Source organism: Bombina bombina, chromosome 4, assembly GCF_027579735.1.
Source record: "Bombina bombina isolate aBomBom1 chromosome 4, aBomBom1.pri, whole genome shotgun sequence".
In the NCBI taxonomy this organism is placed as follows: Eukaryota; Metazoa; Chordata; class Amphibia; order Anura; family Bombinatoridae; genus Bombina; species Bombina bombina.
In genome coordinates this window covers 303554579-303578034 of record NC_069502.1, presented here as the reverse complement: position 1 = coordinate 303578034, position 23456 = coordinate 303554579, and the positions used below count along the sequence as shown (strand labels likewise).

The 23456-nt window shown below is 42.5% G+C and overlaps 1 protein-coding gene across 1 annotated transcript in view; it reads left to right on the top strand.

Annotated features, from left to right (window-relative positions):
* Positions 1 to 23456, top strand: part of U2SURP (U2 snRNP associated SURP domain containing) — a 248488-nt gene that overhangs the window by 82331 nt on the left and 142701 nt on the right. Inside the window, 4 exon segments of the mRNA XM_053710012.1 lie at positions 5276 to 5388; positions 5723 to 5787; positions 5975 to 6138; positions 13734 to 13896. Coding sequence (XP_053565987.1) covers positions 5276 to 5388; positions 5723 to 5787; positions 5975 to 6138; positions 13734 to 13896 — 505 coding nt within the window.

The window sequence follows — 23456 nt, the reverse complement described above, 5'->3', positions numbered from 1 at the left end:
ATGGACAGAATTAAGGCTCTTAAGCTGGCTAATTCATTTATCACAGATGTCGCTTTCCAACTAGCTAAGTTAGCGGCAAAGAATTCAGGTTTGGCTATGGCTGAAGTCCTGGTCGGCCGATGTGTCGTCAAAATCCAAACTATTGAACACCCCTTTCAAAGGAAAGACCCTTTTCGGGCCTGAATTGAAAGAGATTATTTCAGAAATCACTGGGGGAAAAGGCCATGCTCTCCCCCAGGACAAGTCCTTCAAGACAAAGAACAAACAAAATAATTTTTGTTCCTTTCGGAATTTCAGGAGCGGTCTAGCTTCATCCTCCCCTGCTGCAAAGCAAGAGGCTAACGCTGCACAACCCAGGGCAGCCTGGAAACCTTACCAGGGCTGGAACAAAGGTAAACAGGCCAAGAAGCCTGCAGCTGCCTCCAAGACAGCATGATGGTGTAGCCCCAGATCCGGGACCGGATCTAGTAGGGGGCAGACTCTCTCTCTTCGCTCAGGCCTGGGCAAGAGATGTACACGATCCCTGGGCCTTAGAGATTTTATCCCAGGGATATCTTCTAGAATTCAAGGACTACCCTCCAAGGGGAAGGTTCCACATTTCTCGTCTCTTCAGACCAGACAAAGAAAGAGGCGTTCTTACGCTGTGTAGAAGACCTACATACAATGGGAGTGATCCACCCAGTTCCAATTGCGGAACAAGGGCTGGGTTTTTACTCAAACCTGTTTGTGGTTCCAAAGAAAGAAGGAACTTTCAGACCAATCCTGGATCTCAAAATTCTAAACAAATTCCTCAGAGTCCCATCATTCAAGATGGAGACCATTCGGACAATCTTACCAATGATCCAGGAGGGTCAATATATGACCACCGTGGATTTAAAGGATGCGTATCTGCGCATTCCTATCGACAAAGATCACCAGTTTCTCAGGTTCGCCTTTCTGGACAAGCATTACCAGTTTGTGGCTCTTCCTTTTGGGTTGGCCACTGCTCCCAGAATTTTCACAAAGGTGCTAGGGTCCCTCCTGGCGGTTCTAAGACCACGGGGCATAGCAGTGGCACCTTATCTAGACGACATCTTAATTCAGGCGTCAACTTTCCAAAGAGCCAAGTCTTACACGGAAATCGTATTGGCATTTCTGAGGTCTCACGGGTGGAAGGTGAACATCAAAAAGAGTTCGCTCTCCTCCCCCCTCACAAGAGTTTCCTTCCTAGGAACTCTGATAGACTCGGTAGATATGAAAATATTTCTGACGGAGGTCAGAAAATTAAAACTCTTAACCACTTGCCGAGTCCTTCATTCCATTCCTCGGCCATCTGTAGCTCAGTGCATGGAGACAATCGGACTAATGGTAGCGGCAATGGACATAGTCCCTTTTGCATGGATACACCTCAGACCACTGCAACTATGCATGCTCAAAGAGTGGAATGGGGATTATGCAGATTTGTCTCCTCAAATACAGCTGGACCAGAGATTCTCTTCTCTGGTGGTTGTCTCAGGATCACCCCTCTCAGGGAATGTGTTTCCGCAGACCAGAGTGGATCGTCATAACGGCCAAATTCATCAGATTTCAGTCGGACAACATCACGACTGTAGCTTACGTCAATCATCATGGGGGAACAAGGAGTTCCCTAGCAATGACGGAGGTAACCAAAATAATCAGGTGGGCGGAGGATCACTCCTGCCATCTCTCAGCAATTCACATCCCAGGAGTAGACAACTGGGAGGCGGATTTTCTAAGTCGTCAGACTTTTCACCCGTGGGAGTGGGAACTGCACCCAGAGGTATTTGCCCAGCTGACTCAGCTATGGGGCACTCCAGAATTGGATATGATGGCGTCCCGTCAGAACACCAAACTTCCTCTTTACGGGTCCAGGTCCTGGGATCCCCAGGCGGTGCTGATAGATGCTCTAGCAGCGCCTTGGTCCTTCAATCTGGCCTATGTTTTTCCACAGTTTCCTCTCCTCCCTCGTCTGGTTGCCAGAATCAAGCAGGAGAGGGCTTCGGTGGTTCTGATGGCATCTGGTATGCAGACCTAGTGGACATGTCGTCTGTCCCACCATGGACGCTACCAGTGAGGCAGGACCTTCTAATACAAGGTCCTTTCAAGCATCCAAATCTAATTTCTCTGTGTCTGACTGCTTGGAGATTGAATGCCTAATTTTATCAAAGCGTGGTTTCTCTGAGTCGGTTATTGATACCCTGATTCAGGCTAGAAAACCTGTCACCAGGAAAATCTACCATAAAATTTGGCGAAAATATCTTTTTTGGTGTGAATCCAAAGGTTACTCATGGAGTAAGATTAGGATTCCCAGGATATTGTCTTTTCTCCAAGAAGGATTGGAGAAAGGATTATCAGCTAGTTCCTTAAAAGGACAGATATCTGCTTTATCCTTTTCCACAAACGTCTGGCAGAGGTACCAGACGTTCAAACATTTAGTCAGGCTTTAGTCAGAATCAAGCCCGTTTATAGACCTGTGGCTCCGCCATGGAGTCTGAATTTAGTTCTTTCAGTTCTGCAAGGGGTTCCGTTTGAACCTTTACATTCCATAGATATTAAGCTTTTATCTTGGAAAGTTTTGTTTTTGGTAGCTATCTCTTCTGCTCGAAGAGTATCAGTTATCTGCTTTACAGTGTGATTCACCTTACCTGGTTTTCCATGCAGATGAGGTAGTTTTGCGTACCAAACCCGGTTTTCTTCCTAAGGTTGTGTCTAATAAGAATATTAACAAGGAAATTGTTGTTCCTTCTGTGTCCTAATCCTTCTTCAAAGAAGGAACGTCTGTTACACAATCTTGATGTGGTTCGTGCTTTAAAGTTCTATTTACAAGCAACTAAGGATTTCAGACAAACAACTTCATTGTTTGTTATCTATTCTGGTAAGAGGAGAGGTCAAAAGGCGACTGCTACCTCTTTCCTTTTGGCTGAAAAGCATCATCCGTTTGGCCTATGAGACTGCTGGCCAGCAGTCTCCCGAAACAATTACTGCTCATTCTACCAGAGCAGTGGCTTCCATATGGGCTTTTAAAAATGAGGCTTCTATTGAACAGATTTGTAAGGCAGCGACTTGGTCTTCGCTGCATACTTTTTCCAAATTTTCCAAATTCGATACTTTTTGCTTCTTCAGAGGCTATTTTTGGGAGAGAGGTTTTACAAGCAGTGGTGCCTTCCGTTTAAGGTACCTGTCTTGTTCCCTCCCTTCATCCGTGTCCTAAAGCTTTGGTATTGGTATCCCACAAGTACTGATAAATTACTTTCTCTTGTGATGTATCGAGTCCACGGCCCGCCCTGGCTATTAAGTCAGGTAGTGTTTTTGTTTAAACTACAGTCACCACTGCACCCTATGGTTTCTCCTTTTTCTTCCTAACCTTCGGTCGAATGACTGGGGGTGGAGCTAGAGGGGGAGCTATATGGACAGCTCTGCTGTGTTCTCTCTTTGCCACTTCCTGTTGGGAAGGAGAATATCCCACAAGTAAAGGATGAATCCGTGGACTCGATACATCACAAGAGAAAGTAATTTATCAGGTAAGCATAAATTCTGTTTTTGTAGTTCAGCACACAGTTTAGTTCTAAAAATACTACTGATGAGCAGTTGAATTTAAAAATGTTTTCTTGCATTGGTGCTGCCTTGGAATTTTAGCAGACTTCATAAAAATGCACCTAATGTTTTAGGCCTGATTGTTATTGTAGGTTATTTTGGTAAGATTATTTTTATTTTTATTTTGGATTAAATATATTCACAGCCAGATATAATAATGCAATGTGAATGTGTAATGTGAGTTACACTAGTCCTCTGTGTATGCTGCTTCTTTATATCACTCTTTAAACCAGTGTTTGTGGGTATTGTTCTTGACCTTCTCTGAGTACTGGGTTGTAATCTAGAATATATTGGTATAACCTGTTTAGAGATGTCAGCCTTCTGTCATTCATAAGAAGCTGAAGTGATTTTTTATTATTATTATTATTATTATTATTATCAGGTATTTGTAGAGCGCCAACAGATTCCGCAGCGCTGTAAACATAGTCGGTGTACAGGATAGCTTTTGTAGGGGTCAAGTGGGTAGAGGGCTCTGCCGAGAGTTTCACTGTTGTAGTCGGCTCTTATGAAGCGATCTGTAAAACAGCTGGGCCCATAGGCTTACAATCTAAGGGGTTCAAGGGGAAAGCAATGGCATTAGGAAAGGTTAGTGTTGGTTGTATGCATCCCTGAATAGTGATTTAGATTAGATGAATAGATAGTGAATAGATTTTAAAACTTTTCAACCACCATATTGGTTAACCTACTTCAGACAAGTTTGCCTTACTGGATATTTAATGCTTGTCTTCATAGTGGCTGAATAATCTAGAGATATTTGTTGACAGATAAATGGTCTCATTTTCTTACCTCTTTTCATTTGATTCAATCATTAGCTGTTCCTGTACAATTATAGCAGATAGGAAGAACTCATTAAAAATGAAATGCACTTTATTAAAATCCTGATTGTAGTGGGAATTTAATAACACATTTTAGCCTTTAAAGCTTAGCGTTAAATATCTTAGTGAATTACAGATAACTTCTAAATGTATTTAAAGGGACAGTCTAGACCTAATACATCATTTTGATTACTTATTGTTACATACCAGATTAGCATCCTGCAACTGTTCCCACATCTATAAGCTTGTAAGAAGTACATAACACGTTTAAATATTTAAGTGCCGAAAATAGCCGCCAAGCTCCGCCCATCTATTGCATATATATTTTGGTATGTTAAGTTTCTCCAGTTACGATTGACTCTTAAGTTTTTCCTACTCACATGTTGATTTGTGTGTGTGCCATTTGAAATGGCTAACTTAAAAATATTACACTTGCACTGCTAAACTGCCACACAAGAAGAAAGCTCTGGACGGAGCTTGGTAGCCATTTTCAGCTGTTAAATGATTTAAAGTTTCATATACTACTTAAAATCTAATAGATGTGGAACCCGTTGCAAGATGCCTGTCTGGTATGTAATAAAGAATAAGTATTGGGTCTAGACGGTCCCTTTAATTTCTTCTAAATCAGTGCCTTGCTGGCCTCTGACAAGTTGCTGTTTGTTCTCCCCTACATCTGTAAACCATGGCTGACCTGAGTATTTTGCAGTATATTGCATAATTTAAATATATTGAATAGTGGTTCTGTGAATGGACTTACATGCCGTACAGACACAGCATATTCTGTAGTTATCAGTGTAACGGATAGGTGCAGTATAAGTGGCAATAGGGTGTGAATACATTTTTCTTTAACTGTGCTGTCGTTCTAGGAATTTACTCGCTCTGATCCATCGAATGATCGAGTTTGTGGTTCGTGAAGGGCCAATGTTTGAAGCTATGATAATGAACAGAGAGTTAAACAATCCTATGTTTAGGTAAATATGTTCTTCTGTGTATGATTCTGATTGCTTGACTTGATGCAAAGTGGTTGCTTCTAATAACATATAATTAAACATGTTAACCAGCTATGTAATACTATAAACTTCCTTCCTACACTTTGGGTGAAACAGTGTGGAAACACTTTACTGGGGGGACTGTTTTGAGTTTAAACACTGTCTAATGTCCTCAAGATTAGGGATAGTTTTGGTTTTTATTAAATATTTAACCTTAGATGTCTTCAACATATTGCTCACAGGTTTTTTTACTTGTAGAGTCCAGTGTTAAGAGATGAGATGTTTTTTGTCTGTGATATATCATTCTTTAATTTCATTTGACAGTTTCTGTTTGAAAACCAAACACTGCTCATGTGTACTATCGATGGAAACTTAACTCAATATTACAGGTAAATAATTTGTTTGTTGTACCAGTGGAACTGTAATGTTAAGATATTAATAAATGCAATGACATGCTACTTTCTTGAAAATCTGGTAATTGAAGCCCGAAATAAGTGAAATGGGCTCTGAAAAATGTAATCTAAGCTTAACATCCATAAGTGTCGGCTCTTAAAATGTAATGAATATTTCCTTCAGGGTGATTCTCCAACAAAATGGCGGACTGATGACTTCAGAATGTTTAAGAATGGCTCTTTCTGGAGGCCACCACCCTTGAATCCATATCTTCATGGAATGGTTGAAGAGCAGGAGGCTGAGCCATTTGTTGAAGACTCCATCAAAAAGGGCTCCTTAAAGGAAGAGTAAGAATGCTATTGTTACTAGCCTTTTAGTTAAGAACTATTAAAGGAACAGTAAATTCAAACATACACTTTTACAATTCAGATAGGATGTAATATTAAACAGCTCTCCAATATACTATTATTGGTGTATCGCTCTCTTGGTATCCTTTGTGGGAAAAGTTAGCCTAGGTAGTCTTTGGAGCAAACGTGTGTCTTTAGCACTCTAGCTTTACCCTTCAACAAAGGATACCACGAGAAAAAAGCATGTCTGGTAATAGAAATAAGTTGGAAACATATTTAAAATTATATGCGTCATCAAAACCATGGGAGTTTAATTTTGACATAACTGTCCCTTTAAACTACGGAAATGGTGGTTCTCTTTTTCTGTAGCCCTTTTCTTAGCTCTGTAATTTAATAGAAATGACAAGGCGCTTATTTGTTTAGTTATAGATAGCACACCATTTAATACTTACAATATAGCTTTGACCTTTCTACTAGATTGGTATCCTCCACATTAATATTCATAATTAGCTTATCAGTTTTATCCTATGTCACTTTTCTAAAGTCTTTCTATGTAAAAGGCAATTTTGGCACCTACTTAAAGGGATATTGTACTGTAACATTTTTCACGCTTTTTTAATCTGTTTCAGATGATTAGTTTTCTCCTACATTGGTGTATCCGGTCCACGGCTTCATCCTTACTTGTGGGATATTCTCAATCCCTACAGGAAGTGGCAAAGAGAGCACACAGCAGAGCTGTCCATATAGCTCCCCTCAGCTCGCCCCCCCCCCAGTCATTCTCTTTGCCGCTCTAACTAGTAGGCATCTCCACGGGGTTGGTTAAAGAGTATGTGGTGTTTAGTTGTAGTTTTTTATTCTTCTATCAAGAGTTTGTTATTTTAAAATAGTGCCGGCTTGTACTATTTACTCTGCAGCAGAAAGTGATGAAGATTTCTGCCGAGAGGAATATGATTTTAGCACCAGTAACTAAAATCCATTGCTGTTCCCACGCAGGACTGTTGAAACCAGAGAACAGTTTGCAGGCTTAACTGCTTCAGGTATGATCAGTCATTTTTCTAACAAGACCTAATAATGCTAGAAGAATGTCAGCAATCCCCTCTGGGATAGGTAAGCCATTTTTCTTAGACTCTGTATAAAATTATGGCTTATATTAAGGGCTCTATGCTGGTTGACACTATTGTGGGCTAAATTGATTGCTTTTTTAGCATGTTTTCACTATAAATAAGGTGTTTTTTCAGACTTTAAAACACTTTTGGGGTTTAATTTGCGCCTGGCACTTATTTGGACACCTATTTCTAGTCAGAAAGGCCCCTCCACTCTGGAATGAAGAGGGAGGAGGCCTCATTTTCAAGCAGTTGTTTTGCTTAGGCAGTTCATGCAGCTTCACGTGGGGAGTCCAGAGGCATCAGAAAAGACTCCAGAGAGACTTATTTCCTACTAAAATAATCACTAAGGAAGGTAAAGGCCACAGTGGAAGCTGTGGCATAGTACTGTAGTGTTTTTAACCGGTTAATTGCTGTTATAGCTCCGGTTTGGGCATTAGGGGTTAATTGGTCTGAAAATTTGTGTGCAATCCTTTCAAAGCATTAAGACACTGTGGTGAAAATTTCATTAAAATCGGATATTTTTTTTTTTTTTTTTTGATGTTTTAGTAATAAAGTGTGCACTTTTATTATTTAAAGATACAGTAACGTTTCTGTCAAAAATAATTTTCATTGCATTGAAGATCTGTTTAAGTCTGTCAAACATGTCTGACCCTTCAGATAACCTATGTTCTGTATGTTCAAAGGCCAAGGTGGTTCCCCCATTAAATTTATGTGTGAAGTGTGCCATAGCGTCCAAACAACTTAAGGACCGTACAATCACGCTTAAAGATATAGCCCAAGATGATTCTTTAGCTGAAGGTATTTAGGATAGCTCACTATCCTCTCCTTCTGTGTCAACACCAGCTATGCCCGCACAAGCGATGCCCAGTACATCTAGCGCGCCAATTGCTATTACTATGCAACAGTTAGCAGCAGTAATGGATAATTCTCTCGCAGCATTTTTATCCAAACTGCCAGCTTTTCCTAGGAAGCGTGATTGCTCAGTTTTAAATACAGAAAATGAGCAAGCAGACGCAGAGGATAATTTATCTGTAGTGCCCTCACATCAATCTGACTTGGCGGTGAGGGAGAGCCTGTCTGAGGGAGAAATTTCTGACGCAGGAAAAGTTTCTCGGCAGGCAGAGCCTGATACCATAGTTTTTAAATTTAAGCTAGAACACCTCCGTGCTCTACTTAAGGAGGTCCTAGCTACTCTTGATGATTGTGACCCCTTGGTGGTCCCAGAAAAATTGTGTAAAATGGATAAATTCTTAGAGGTCCCAGTAGACACTGATACGTTTCTGATACCTAAGAGGGTGGCGGATATAGTGAATGAGTGGGAGAAGCCAGGTGTAACTTTTGTTCCCCCTCCTATATTTAAGAAAATGTTCCCCATTGTTGACCCCAGAAGGGATGCGTGGCAGACGGTCCCTAAGGTAGAGGGGGCAGTTTCAAAGCTAGCTAAGCGCACAACTATACCAATAGAAGAAGTTGCGCTTTCAAAGATCCTATGGATAAAAAAATTAGGTTTACTTAAGAAAATTTTTGTTCAACAAGGTTTTCTTCTTCAACCAATTTCTTGCATTATTCCTGTAACCACTGCAGCTGCTTTTTGGTTTGAGGAATTAGAAAACTCGCTCCAGAAGGAGACTTCTTATGATGAAGTCATGGATAGAATTCACGCCCTGAAGTTGGCTAATTCTTTCATTACAGATGCCGCTTTTCAGTTAGCTAAATTAGCGGCGAAAAATTCTGGTTTCGCAATAGTGGCGCGTAGAGCACTTTGGCTAAAATCGTGGTCGGCGGATGTGTCGTCCAAAACAAAATTGCTTAAAGGGACATTAAACACTAAATACATGCTAGATAGAATGATGCATTCAAAGAAAAGATTAGTCCATGACTAACATGTAGATGTGTTTTTTAAAGTTTCATTAGTTGTTTAAAAAGTGACAAAATTAGTGTAAAGTTTTAGTGTCTATAAAACACTGGGAGCTGCCATGTTGTAACTTGTGTTACCTTCTCTGCTGTGGCCAATTAGGGACAGTTATAAATAGGTCACTAGAGTGTGCAGCCAATGGTTGTGCTGGATTTAACAGTGTTCTGCACTTCCATTTCTAACAGGAACTGAAAAGCTCACAATTTCAGAATGGAATTACAGGGAAAGAGGACAAAATAAATAATGAAAGTATATTGCAGAGTTGTTTTATATATACAATTTATCATTTTATATTACCATCTCAAAGTGTTTAATGTCCCTTTAATATTCCTTTCAAGGGTAAGACCCTATTCGGGCCAGAGTTGAAAGAAATTATTTCAGATATCACTGGGGGAAAGGGCCATGCCCTTCCACAGGATAGTCCTTTCAAAGCTAAAAATAAGTAATTTTTGTTCCTTTCGCAATTTCAGGAACGGACCGGCTTCTACCTCTACAGCCACTAGGCAAGAGGATAACACACCCCAGCCCAAACCAGCGTGGAAACCATTGCAAGGCTGGAACAAGGGTAAACAGGCCAAAAAGCCTGCTGCTGCTACCAAGACAGCATGAAGGGGTAGCCCCCGATCCGGGACCGGATCTAGTAGGGGCAGACTTTCTTTCTTTGCTCAGGCCTGGGCAAGAGATGTTCCGGACCCCTGGGCACTAGAAATTGTCTCTCAGGGGTATCTTCTAGAATTCAAGGACCTTCCTCCAAGGGGAAGGTTCCGCATGTCTTGCTTATCTTTAGACCAGATAAAGAGACAGGCATTCTTGCATTGCGTAGAAGACCTTTTAAAAATGGGAGTGATACACCCAGTTCCAACAGCAGAACAAGGACTGGGATTTTACTCAAACCTGTTTGTAGTTCCCAAAAAGGAAGGAACTTTCAGGCCAATCCTGGACTTAAAGATCCTAAACATTATTCCTCAGAGTTCCATCATTCAAAATGGAAAACCATTCGGACAATTTACCAATGATCCAGGAGGGTCAAGATATGACTACCATGGATTAAAGGATGCGTACCTGCATATTCCTATCCACAAAGATCACCATCAGTTTCTGAGGTTCGCCTTTCTGGACAAGCATTACCAGTTCGTGGCTCTTCCCTTCGGATTGGCCACTGCTCCCAGAATTTTCACAAAGGTGCTAGGGTCCCCTTCTAGCGGTGCTAAGGCCAAGGGCATTGCAGTAGCACCTTACCTAGACGACATTTTAATTCAGGCGTCGTCCTTTCACAAAGCAAGGGCTCATACGGACATTGTTCTAGCCTTTCTAAGGTCTCACGGGTGGAAGGTGAACATAGAAAAGAGTTCTCTGTCCCCGTTCACAAGGGTTCCCTTCCTGGGAACAATAGACTCTGTAGAAATGAAAATCTTTCTGACAGAGGTCAGGAAATTAAAACTTTTGAACACTTGTCGAGTTCTTCAATCCATAACTCAACCCTCCATAGCTCAGTGCATGGAGGTAATAGGACTAATGGTTGCGGCAATGGACGTGGTTCCCTTTGCTCGAATTCATTTAAGACCATTGCAACTGTGCATGCTCAAACAATGGAATGGGGATTATGCAGATTTGTCTCCCCAGATTCAGATGGACCAGCAAACCAGAGACTCACTCCTCTGGTGGTTGTCTCAGGATCACCTGTCTCAGGCGATATGAGTTTCCGAAGACCGGGGAGTGGATCATTGTCACGACCGACGCCAGCCTCTTAGGCTGGGGCGCGGTCTGGGAGTCCCTGAAGGCTCAGGGTCTATGGTCTCGGGAAGTATCTCTTCTCCCGATAAACATTTTGGAATTGAGAGCGATATTCAATGCGCTCCAGGCATGGCCTCAACTAGCGGAGGCCAAATTCATCAGATTTCAGTTGGACAACATGACGACTGTAGCGTACATCAATCATCAGGGGGGAACAAAGAGTTCCCTGGCGATGAGGGAGGTATCCAAGATCATCAAATGGGCAGAGGATCACTCCTGCCATCTATCAGCAATTCACATCCCAGGAGTGGACAACTGGGAAGCGGATTATCTGAGTCGTCAGACTTTCCATCCGGGGGAGTGGGAACTCCACCTGGAGGTTTTTGCTCAGCTGACCAAGCTATGGGGCATTCCAGATCTGGATCTGATGGCGTCACGTCAGAACTCCAAAGCTCCACGTTACGGGTCCAGGTCCAGGGATCCCAAGGCGACATTGGTAGATGCCTTAGTAGCGCCTTGGTCGTTCAATCTAGCTTATGTCTTTCCACCGTTTCCCCTTCTCCCCTGGCTAGTAGCCAGGATCAAACAGGAGAAGGCTTCAGTAATTCTGATAGCTCCTGTGTGGCCACGCAGGACTTGGTATGCAGACCTGGTGAACATGTCATCGGTTCCACCATGGAAGCTGCCTTTGAGGCAGGACCTTCTAATTCAAGGTCCATTCGAACATCCAAACCTAGTTTCTCTGCTACTGACTGCTTGGAGATTGAACGCTTGATTCTAGCTAAGCGTGGGTTTTCGTAATCGGTTATAGATACTCTGATCCAGGCTAGAAAGCCTGTCACCAGGAAAATTTACCATAAGATATGGCTAAAATATCTTTGCTGGTGCGAATCCAAGGGTTACTCATGGAGTAAGATTAGGATTCCAAGGATACTTTCTTTTCTCCAAGAAGGATTGGAGAAAGGTTTGTCAGCTAGTTCCTTAAAGGGACCGATATCTGCTCTGTCTGTTTTGTTACACAAGCGTCTGGCAGCCATGCCAGATATTCAGGCGTTTGTACAGGCTTTAGTCAGAATCAAGCCTGTCTACAGACCTGTGGCTCCTCCATGGAGTCTAAATTTAGTTCTTTCAGTTCTTCAAGGGGTTCCGTTTTGAACCTCTACATTCCATAGATATTAAGTTACTATCTTGGAAAGTTTTGTTTTTAGTAGCTATTTCGTCTGCTAGAAGAGTTTCTGAATTGTCTGCTTTGCCAGTGTAATTCACCCTACTCTGGTGTTTCATACAGATAAGGTCGTTTTACGTACCAAACCTGGTTTTCTTCCAAAAGTGGTTTCCAATAAGAATATCAACCAGGAAATAGTTGTTCCTTCTCTGTGTCCTAATCCAGTTTCTAACAAGGAACGTCTGTTACACAATCTTGATGTGGTTCGTGCTTTAAAGTTTTATCTAAAAGCAACTAAAGACTTCAGACAAACATCGTCCTTGTTTGTCGTCTATTCTGGCAAGAGGAGAGGTCAAAAGGCGACTGCAACCTCTCTGTCTTTCTGGCTGAAAAGCATCATCCGGTTGGTTTATGAGACTGCTGGAAGGCAGCCTCCTGAACGAATTACAGCTCACTCTACTAGAGCTGTGGCTTCCACATTGGCTTTCAAGAATGAGGCTTCTGTTGAACAGATTTGTAAGGCAGCGACTTGGTCTTCACTGCATACGTTTGCCAAATTTTACAAATTCGATACTTTTGCTTCTTCGAAGGCTATTTTTGGGAGAGAGGTTTTGCAAGCAGTGGTGCCTTCCGTTTAGGTTACCTGACTTGTTCCCTCCCTTCATCCGTGTCCTAAAGCTTTGGTATTGGTTCCCACAAGTAAGGATGAAGCTGTGGACCGGATACACCAATGTAGGAGAAAACAGAATTTATGTTTACCTGATAAATTTCTTTCTCCTACGGTGTATCCGGTCCACGGCCCGCCCTGGCATTTTGGTCAGGTTTAAATTTATTATTAATTTATGGTTCTCCTTTTTCTCCTAACCATCGGTCGAATGACTGGGGGGGGGGCGGAGCCTGAGGGGAGCTATATGGACAGCTCTGCTGTGTGCTCTCTTTGCCACTTCCTGTAGGGATTGAGAATATCCCACAAGTAAGGATGAAGCCGTGGACCGGATACAATGTAGGAGAAATTTATCAGGTAAACATAAATTCTGTTTTACTTGCTGGAGTCTATTAAATGGTTTACAAATAAGCAGCATTCCTTAACGTTTTATATTTTAATTTGAAACAACCGATTTTGCTTTTTTTAAAGCCACCACCAAGCATGGATACTTTTTGTATTCTTTAAATAAAAAGCTATGTAAACAAATCTTTCAGCTTTTGAGTTAGAGATAAGGAAGGAGGCATTTATGTATCGGAAATGTATAAGATAAGGTCTACTCTTTCTGCAAGCTCAGTCCATTTCAATTGGTTGTGTTTTCAGTGAGCAATAGCTATTTCTTATACAAAAATAAACTAGCAATTTCCCATACATTTTTTATATTCTGCGGCCTGTATAACAAGTCATTGGAAACACATTGAAGGGGAAACCAGTTTTACTGGACAGTGTCCCTTTAGTTATTCGAAGTGCAAGTATTTAACTCTTTATTGTGAGTTTGCCAAGGGTTGTTCTTTACTTCAAACACATAACTCAAATTCATAAATTATTTATATTATGGATTAAAAAATGTGCATGCAAGATACTTGTGTTTATCCTACTGCTATAGTCCTTTTTCTGTTTTGCCTTATTTTAAAATCATGATCTAAAAAAAAGGATATCTGCTATTAGTTCAGTGTTTATGATCTGTTTTAGGCAAAGAGATAAATTGGAGGAAGTCTTGCGAGGGTTAACACCAAGAAAAAATGACATTGGTGAAGCTATGGTGTTCTGCCTTAACCATGCTGAAGCAGCTGAAGAAATTGTTGATTGCATAACAGAGTCCCTGTCCATCTTGAAAACTCCACTTCCCAAAAAGGTATTGCTTGAATAATGTCAGTGTTATTTCTATGTTCATTATTCTCAGACCTGTTAAAGTGAATCATTTTATTCTCCTCCAATGTTTTTCTTATGTATGTAGTGGTACAAAGGTATGTATTATTCAGTTCGATTATTTAAGTAAAAATTTATAGTGTGGGTCAGATTTAAGGGCATTAGTCTGGCCAACTATGCATTAAGCTTTCATAAATCATGGGATACGCTTAATTCTTACTGCGTAGTTTGTGACTGACTGCATAAAATACAGTATGATTTTTCAAAACCGGCTTTTGCTCAGAAAATACTATTTATACGTTTATCCTTTTAACACTTTTTTTTGTGTGTGTGATTTAATAAAAAAAAGCATTTCTTTTGTTAAACAGGCGCTTTTGAAAGAGCCAGGGGTAGAGGGCATTGGAAGCCCATATCTCAGCCCCCAGGCCACTTACAGGGACAAGTGGCCACCTCATTTGAAAGAGTCTGTCTTTTCAAAGGAGTCACATGTCCAGGTGGTTATCCGCTGACTATTGGGTTAGTGCTAACCTATCAGAACCATAAACATATGGAAAAACGTAAGGGGTTGGCTAATCACTTATAATGCCTTCCATAATGCATACCACTTAAGACCCCTTTTTTAAAAAAAAAAAGCAGTAATCGTACACTTTCAAATGAGTGGTCCTGATCAAGCAGATAAATATGTATCAACTTTGGCTCATATAGTTTCTCTTACATGGTGTATCCAGTCCACGGATTCATCCTTACTTGTGGGATATTCTCAATCCCTACAGGAAGTGGCAAAGAGAGCACACAGCAGAGCTGTCCATATAGCTCCCCTCAGGCTCCGCCCCCCCAGTCATTCTCTTTGCCGCTCTAACAAGTAGCATCTCCACGGGAGGGTAAAGTGAATGTGGTGTTAGATTTGTAGTTTTTATTTCTTCAATCAAGAGTTTATTTTAAAATAGTGCCGGTTTGTACTATTTACTCTGAGGCAGAAAGTGATGAAGATTTCTGCTGAGAGGAAAAAGATTTTAGCATGTTGTAACTAAAATCCATTGCTGTTCTCACACAGGACTGTTGAGTACCGGAGAACTTCAGTTGGGGGGAACAGTTTGCAGGCTTAACTGCTTAAGGTATGCTCAGTCACTTTTTTTCTAACAAGACTTGGTAATGCTAGAAGACTGACAGAAATCCCCATGTGGGAAGGTAAGCCATATTCTGAGACTCAGTATGGAAGGATGGCTTAGTGAAAGGGCTTAAATCACTGGTGGACACTGTTATGGGAAAATCGATTATTTTATTACTATAATCTGATATTTGTACAAGTGTTTATTATGTTTGGAACACTTTTTTGGGGTTTTATACGCCTGGCACTTTTTTAGACACCTAATTTTGCTTAGGAATGCCCCACAACTCTGGAGTGAAGGGGCCTAATTTTCGCGCCTCAGTTGCGCAGTTCTTTTGCAAGACAGCTTCATGCAGCTTCACATGTAGAGTCCAGAGATTGCAGGAGGACTACAGGGAGGCTTATTTTCGTTCCAAAACTAATCCCCAAGGAAGGTAGGGCCACAGCAGAGACACTGGCATAGTGCTGTAGTGTGTTAAACCGGTGGCCTGCTTCAATTTGCTCCGGTTTGGGCAATAAGGGGTTAATTGAAACTTGGTGTGCAATCATTTCAAAGCATTAGGATCATATGGTGAGAATTTCATAAAGATGTGGATGTTTTTTTGAGATTTGGAAAAAAAAGTGTGCGCTTTTTATTATTTAAAGGCACAGTACTGTTTTTTCAAAAAAATTTTTCTGTATTTGAGTGCTGTCTAAGTCTGTTTAACATGTCTGAGCCTACTGATAGACATTGTTCTATGTGTTTAAAAGCCATGGCGGTACCCCCTTTACATTTGTGTTTAAAGTGTGCTAAGGTATCTAAACATTTTAAAGACCATGCAGTGACACTTAAAAATGTAGCCCAAGATGATTCTTTAACGGAAGGTAACGAGGATAGTCCTCCTTCCTCTCCCCATGTGTCGACACCAGTTACGCCCGCGCAAGCGATGCCTAGTACCTCTAGCGCATTGGCCCCTATTACCTTACAACAATTAGCAGCAGTCATGGATAATTCCCTTGCGGCATTTCTATCCAAACTGCCAGTTTGTTCTTAAAACTGAGCTATCACGCTTTTTAGGAAAGGGGATGAGCAATCAGAAGCTTTGGATGATTTATCTGTGGTACCCTCACAACACTCTGAAGTGGCAGTGAGGGATGGTCTGTCCGAGGGAGAAATTTCTGACACAGGAAAAGTTTCTCAGCGGGCAGAGTCAGATTCCTTAGGGTTTAAATTTAAGCTGGAACACCTCCGCGTCCTGCTTAAGGAGGTTTTAGCTACGCTGGATGATTGTGACCCCATGGTGGTCCCAGAAAAATTGTGTAAAATGGACAGGTTTTTAGAGGTCCCTGTATACACTGATGCGTTTCCGATCCTGAAGAGGGTGGCGGATATTGTGACTAGGTAATGGGAGAGACCAGGTGTACCTTTTGTGTCCCCCCCCCATCTTTAAGAAAATGTTCCCCATAAATGACCCCAGGCGGGACGCATGTCAGACGGTCCCTAAGGTAGAGGGAGCAGTTTCAACACTTGCTAAGCGTACAACTATACCAATAGAAGACAGTTGTGCTTTTAAAGACCCTATGGATAAAAAATTGGAAGGTTTGCTGAAGAAAATGTTTGTTCAGCAAGGTTTCCTTCAGCCAATTGCCTGCATTATTCCTGTAACTACTGCAGCGGCTTTTTGGTTTGAGGCGCTGGAGGAGTCGCTCCCAAGGGAGACTTCATATGACGAAGTCATGGATAGATTCGTGCTCTAAAGCTGGCTAATTCTTTTATCACTGATGCCGCTTTCCAATTAGCTAAGTTAGCAGCGAAAAATTCAGGTTTTGCCATTATGGCGCGAAGAGCGCTTTGGCTCAAATCATGGTCGGCAGACGTGTCGTCCAAAACAAAGTTACTAAACATTCCTTTCAAGGGAAAGACCCTTTTTGGTCCCGAGTTGAAAGAAGTTATCGCGGATATCACCGGGGGAAAGGGCCATGCCCTCCCGCAGGATAGCCCGTTTAAGGCCAAAAACAAGGCTAATTTCTCTTACTTGGTGTATTCAGTCCACGGATTCATCCTTACTTGTGGGATATTCTCAATCCCTACAGGTGGCAAAGAGAGCACACAGCAAAGCTGTCAATATAGCTCCCCTCAGGCTCTGTCCCCCCAGTCATTCTCTTTGCCGCTCTAACAAGTAGCATCTCCACGGGGGTGGTAAAGAGTATGTGGTGTTAGATTTGTAGTTTTATTTCTTCAATCAAGAGTTTGTTATTTTAAAATAGTGCCGGTTTGTACTATTTACTCTGAGGCAGAAAATGATGAAGATTTCTGCTGAGAGGAAAAAGATTTTAGCATGTTGTAACTAAAATCCATGGCTGTTCCCACACAGGACTGTTGAGTACCGGAGAACTTCAGTTGGGGGGAACAGTTTGCAGGCTTATACTGCTTAAGGTATGCTCAGTCATTTTTTTTCTAACAAGACTTGGTAGTGCTAGAAGACTGACAGAAATCCCATGAGGGAAGGTAAGCCATTTTCTGAGACACAGTATTGAATGATGGCTTCAGTTAAGGGCTTAAATACTAGTAGACACTGTGATGGGCTAAATCGATTACTTTATTAGGGTAATCTGGTATTTAACAAGCGTTTTAAACGTTGGTAACACTTGTTTTTTTTTAATTACGCCTGGCATATTGAAAGAAACCCCATAACTCTGGAATGAAGAGGGAGGGGGCCTCATTTTCGCGCCTCAGTTGCGCAGTTGATTTGCAAGATAGCTTCATGCAGCTTCACGTGTAGAGCCTTAAGAGTACAGGAGGACTTCAGGGAGGCTTATTTTTCTTCTGCAAATAACCCTAAAGGAAGGTAAAGCCACAGCAAAGACTGTGGCATCATACTGTAGTGGGTTAAACCGGTTATTTACTTCATTTTGCTCCGGTTTGGGCAATAAGGGGTTAATTGATTTGAAAATTTGTGTGCAATCATTTCAAAGCATTAGGATCATGTGGTGAATTTCATTAAGATCGGATGTTTTTTGATGATTTGGTAAAAAAGTGTGTGCTGTTTATTATTTAAAGAGACAGTAACGTTTTTTCAAAAAGTGATTTTTTTCAATATTTTAGTGTTATCGGAGTCTGTCAAACATGTCTGAGTCTTCAGATAGACCTTGTTCTTTATGTTCAAAAGCCATGGCAGTACCCCCATTGCATTTATGTTTAAAGTGTGCAAAAACATCTAAGCATTTTAAAGATCATCCAGTGACAATTAAAAATGCAGCCCAAGATGATTCCTTAACGGAGGGTAATGAGGATAGTCCTTCCTCCCCCCATGTGTCTACACCAGTTACGCCAGCGCAAGCGATGCCTAGTACCTCTAGCGCATTGGCCCCTATTACTTTACAACAATTAGCAGCAGTAATGGATAATTCTCTTGCAGCATTTTTATCCAAACTGCCAGTTTTTCCAAAAAAGTGCGATAGCTCAGTTTTAAATACAGAGGATGAGCAATCTGAAGCTTTGGATAATTTATCTGTAGTACCCTCACAAAACTCAGAAGTAGCAGTGAGGGATGGTCTGTCTGAGGGAGAAATTTCTGACACAGGAAAAGTTTCTCAGCAGGCAGAGTCAGATTCCTTAGCGTTTAAATTTAAGCTGGAACACCTCCGCGTCCTGCTTAAGGAGGTTTTAGCTACGCTGGATGATTGTGACCCCATGGTGGTCCCTGAAAAATTGTGTAAAATGGACAGGTTTTTAGAGGTCCCTGTATACACTGAGGCATTTCCGATCCCAAAGAGGGTGGCGGATATTGTGACTAAGGAGTGGGAGAGACCAGGTGTACCCTTTGTTCCCTCACCTATCTTTAAGAAAATGTTCCCCATAAACGACCCCAGGCGGAACGCGTGGCAGACGGTCCCTAAGGTAGAGGGGGCTGTTTCAACACTTGCTAAGCGTACAACTATACCAATAGAGGACAGTTGTGCTTTCAAAGATCCTATGGATAAAAAAATTGGAAGGATTGCTGAAGAAAAATTTTGTGCAGCAAGGTTTTCTTCTTCAACCAATTGCCTGCATTATTCCGGTAACTACTGCAGCGGCTTTTTGGTTCGAAGCCCTGGAGGAGTCGCTCCAGAGGGAGACTTCATACGATGAGGTCATGGATAGAATTCATGCTCTAAAGCTGGCTAATTCTTTTATTACTGATGCTGCTTTCCAATTAGCTAAGCTAGCGGCGAAAAACTCAGGTTTTGCGATCATGGCGCGAAGTGCGCTTTGGCTCAAATCATGGTCGGCCGATGTGTCGTCCAAAACGAAACTGTTAAATATTCCCTTCAAGGGGAAAACCCTGTTTGGCCCAGAGCTGAAAGAAATTATTTCAGATATTACTGGGGGCAAGGGCCATGCTCTTCCACAAGATAGGCCATTTAAGGCTAAAAACAAGGCTAATTTTCGCTCCTTTCGCAACTTCCGGAGCGCACCTGCCACAACCTCTGCTGCCGCAAAGCAAGATAACGCTTCCCAGCCCAAAGCAACCTGGAAACCCTTGCATGGCTGGAATAAGGGTAAACAGGTCAAGAAGCCTGCTCCTGCTACCAAGACAGCATGAAGGGGTAGCCCCCGATCCCGGATCGGATCTAGTAGGGGGCAGACTTTCTCTCTTCGCTCAGGCAAGAGATGTTCCAGAGTTCCGTCCTTCAAGATGGAAACCATTCGGACAATCTTGCCGATGATCCAGGAGGGTCAATATGACTACCGTGGATCTAAAGGATGCATATCTACATATTCCTATCCACAAAGATCACCATCAGTTCCTAAGGTTCGCCTTTCTGGACAAACATTACCAGTTCGTGGCCCTTCCTTTCGGGTTGTCCACCACTCCCAGAATTTTCACAAAGGTGCTAGGGTCCCTTCTAGCGGTACTAAGACCGCGGGGCATTGCAGTAGCACCTTACTTAGACGACATATTAATACAGGCGTCGTCCTTTCACAGAGCCAAGGCTCATACGGACATCGTTCTGGCCTTTCTAAGGTCTCACGGGTGGAAGGTGAACGTAGAAAAGTTCTGTCCCCGCTCACAAGGGTTCCCTTTCTGGGAACATTAATAGACTCTGTAGAAATGAAAATCTTTCTGACAGAGGTCAGGAAGTCAAAACTGTTGAATACTTGCCGAGTTCTTCATTCCATTCCTCGGCCTTCCATGGCTCAGTGCATGGAAGTAATTGGGTTAATGGTTGCGGCAATTGATGTAGTCCCTTTTGCCCGAATCCATCTCAGACCACTGCAGCTGTGCATGCTCAAACAGTGAAATGGAGATTACGCGGATTTGTCTCCTCAGATTCAAATGGACCAGAAGACCAGAGAGGCTTCTGTTGAACAGATTTGCAAGGCGGCGACTTGGACTTCGCTTCATACCTTTTCAAATTTCTATAAATTTTATACTTTTGCTTCTGCGGAGGCTATTTTTGGGAGAAATGTTTTACAGGCAGTGGTACCTTCCGTTTAAGTTCCTGCCTTGTCCCTCCCTTCATCCGTGTACTTTAGCTTTGGTATTGGTATCCCACAAGTAATGGATGATCCGTGGACTGGATACACCTTACAAGAGAAAACATAATTTATGCTTACCTGATAAATTTATTTCTCTTGTGGTGTATCCAGTCCACGGCCCGCCCTGTCATTTTAAGGCAGGTATTTTTTAAATTTTAAACTACAGTCACCACTGCACCCTATGGTTTCTCCTTTCTCTGCTTGTTTTCGGTCGAATGACTGGATATGGCAGTTAGGGGAGGAGCTATATAGACAGCTCTGCTGTGGGTGATCCTCCTGCAACTTCCTGTTGGGAAGGAGAATATCCCACAAGTAATGGATGATCCGTGGACTGGATACATCACAAGAGAAATAAATTTATCAGGTAAGCATAAATTATGTTTTTTCTTTTGTCTTATAGTTCATATTGGCATAATTCTCTATCCAGTTATGGAGGATGCTGAGGCTGTTCTAATTTCAGATTCTTAGTCCGGGGAAGAATGCGGATTGGCCTCGTTGACACGTCAATCAGTTATGTTTGGTGTGCCGTAGTAGAGCGCCTTGTTCCTCTGGCTCGAGGACTCAAAGGACAGCTTAGCCATCCACCTCTGGGGTTCCTGTCCTCCAAGAGGTGAGTTCCCTACCGCTTCATACTTCTAAACATGCGGGTAACCCAGATTATGATTATACCTCCATGCAGGGCGGCTTGTTCCCCCTGGAGGTTGCAGCACGTTATCGCTTCCACATATTCTTGGAGATTATTCGTCTGTAGACTCCAGGCGTTTATGCGTGCTTGTGCCCTATTGTCCCGGGTCTACCGCCTTTGGCAGGGCCTGTACAGTTCCCTGCGGGTGTAGCTGTCCCTGAGTGTTGTGCCTTTCGTTAGAGTTGCGCGCCTTTGCGTCTTACTCAGACATGTTTTTCAGTTATTAAATGACCCTATCCTTAACGGATACAGGAATTTTCAGTCTGCTTCTTCGAATGGTGCACCTCATTACACATGTGGGGATGATGTTATCTCCTGACTGTTCTTTATTGAGATCCTTCCCAGTTTTTTTTTTTTTGGAAGAGTAGGGCTCTGTTTGGCTGGTCCTGTGGGTCGGTCTGTTTTCTTCTTGGGCGTTAACCTACAGGTTGCCTTACATTTTCTTTTTATCCGATTAGGATGTCTCTTATTTTGTTTCCTTCGGGAATCTGAAACCAGGATCGATATATATATATATATATATATATATATATTATATATATATATATATATATATATATATATATATATATATATATATATATATATATATATATATATATATATATATATATATATATATATATATATATATATATATGTGTGTGTTTTTGGTGACATGTTAGTCCTATGGTTGTCTGTTTTCTCTTCTTCCCCTCTGAGGGAGGATTTATGCTGCTTGACGGTTAGGACCCTGGTTGCAGGCTGGTCCTGTTGGGTTCTATTCTGTCTTGGGGCTGTTCAGACACGTGGCGCTGTTCTGCTTGGCTAGTTCGGTTGAGGTGCAGATTGCTTATGTTATCATTCTTTTACAGTTTTCAACTAAGCATTCTAGAGGACCTGTGGGTCCGTGAGACCGGAAGGATTGTCTCAGTCCTTATAGCCTTCAATCTGGATGACTGGGTCAGTGGTGTTTCCACTGCGTCACTCTCTTGGTATGGTGTTATCGGACCCTAGAGTTCCCTTCCCCGCGTAGTGGAGGGTTGGGGGGCTTGGCACCCTATTCCTGCCGTCTTGAGCGGTTGGCCGTTTTTAAGGCTCGGGACTTGTACTTTGTGAACTTGGTCCTCAGCAGCTAGTAGTTTGACAGCTGCCTTGCAGCGCATGGTTTGCAGTATGTAACCAGCTGCAGCTATTGCACATTGACAGTGTACTGTCTAGCTGTTTTAGGAGACCTTTTGGGTCTTCCTCCGTTGTCTCCGTGTGGGTTAGGACTCCTTTTAGGACTCCTTTTAGGACTCCTTTTAGGGACCTTGGTACCCCTCTGGAAGAAGGTTGTACCTGTTAGGGCTTTGCTTGGGTTCTTCCTGGAGCTGGGGATGCTTCGCACCTTTTTCTCCCTGTCCTCTGTATGGAGGTGATGAAGACCAGCCTTGCTCGAGGGGTTTTGGCCTAGCGGTATTTCCTTGCCTTGTTGTCCTGAGGCAGAGTCTAGGGGCCCTAGGGTCGTTGTACGACTTTTCCCACCTTGGGTCCTTTAGGGGTGGTCCCTTCCTTGGGTTGGGATTTGCGAGTTCTTCTCGTTATCCGGGTTGATCTGGATATGCATTGATATCCCCTGTTGTCTGGTTTTTCATATCAGATGGGGTGTTAGTTCTCGGGTATTGTTTGTTTAAACAATTGGGGGGCCGGACCTGTTTTCTCCCTGGAGCTTCCGGTTGCTGAGGCTTCGCTCAGCATTTCCCCTTGTGGATACCGTTGTGAGTTGTTACCGTACTATTAGGCTTAAGGGCTGGTTTGGGATTCCCCAGTTCCTGGGAACTTGGGCTATGTCCTTACTCGGACTACTTGACCTGGTCATGGTTGGCCAGGTTTTTTGAGTGACTGTTGCTCGTTGGGCTGTTCTGTGCCTTATGGTCTGATTCCCTGGGTCAGCTTGCTGTAGTAACCCTTGGATTCACTGCTCTGCAAATGAATGGGGTTGCAGTGTGTCTGCTGCGGCTATTGCGCATGGGATATGTGTTAGCGAGCTAGTCTTAGGGGGATCCCTTCCAAGGTGCATCTGTGTTGGGGATTGATTTCTCCTTTAGCCTTGGTCTTTGTGGCTTGTGGACAGATGCTGTCTTTTGGCCCCATCCCTTTTCTTAGGATGAGGGCTTATGCTCCTCCTTCTGGAGATGTGGTCCCGTTCTTAGGGCTTCTCCTGGTTTCAGGAGGTTGGAATTGTGGGTTAACCTTCAGAGAGAGGTTATCTCTCTGGGTTGTTACGTT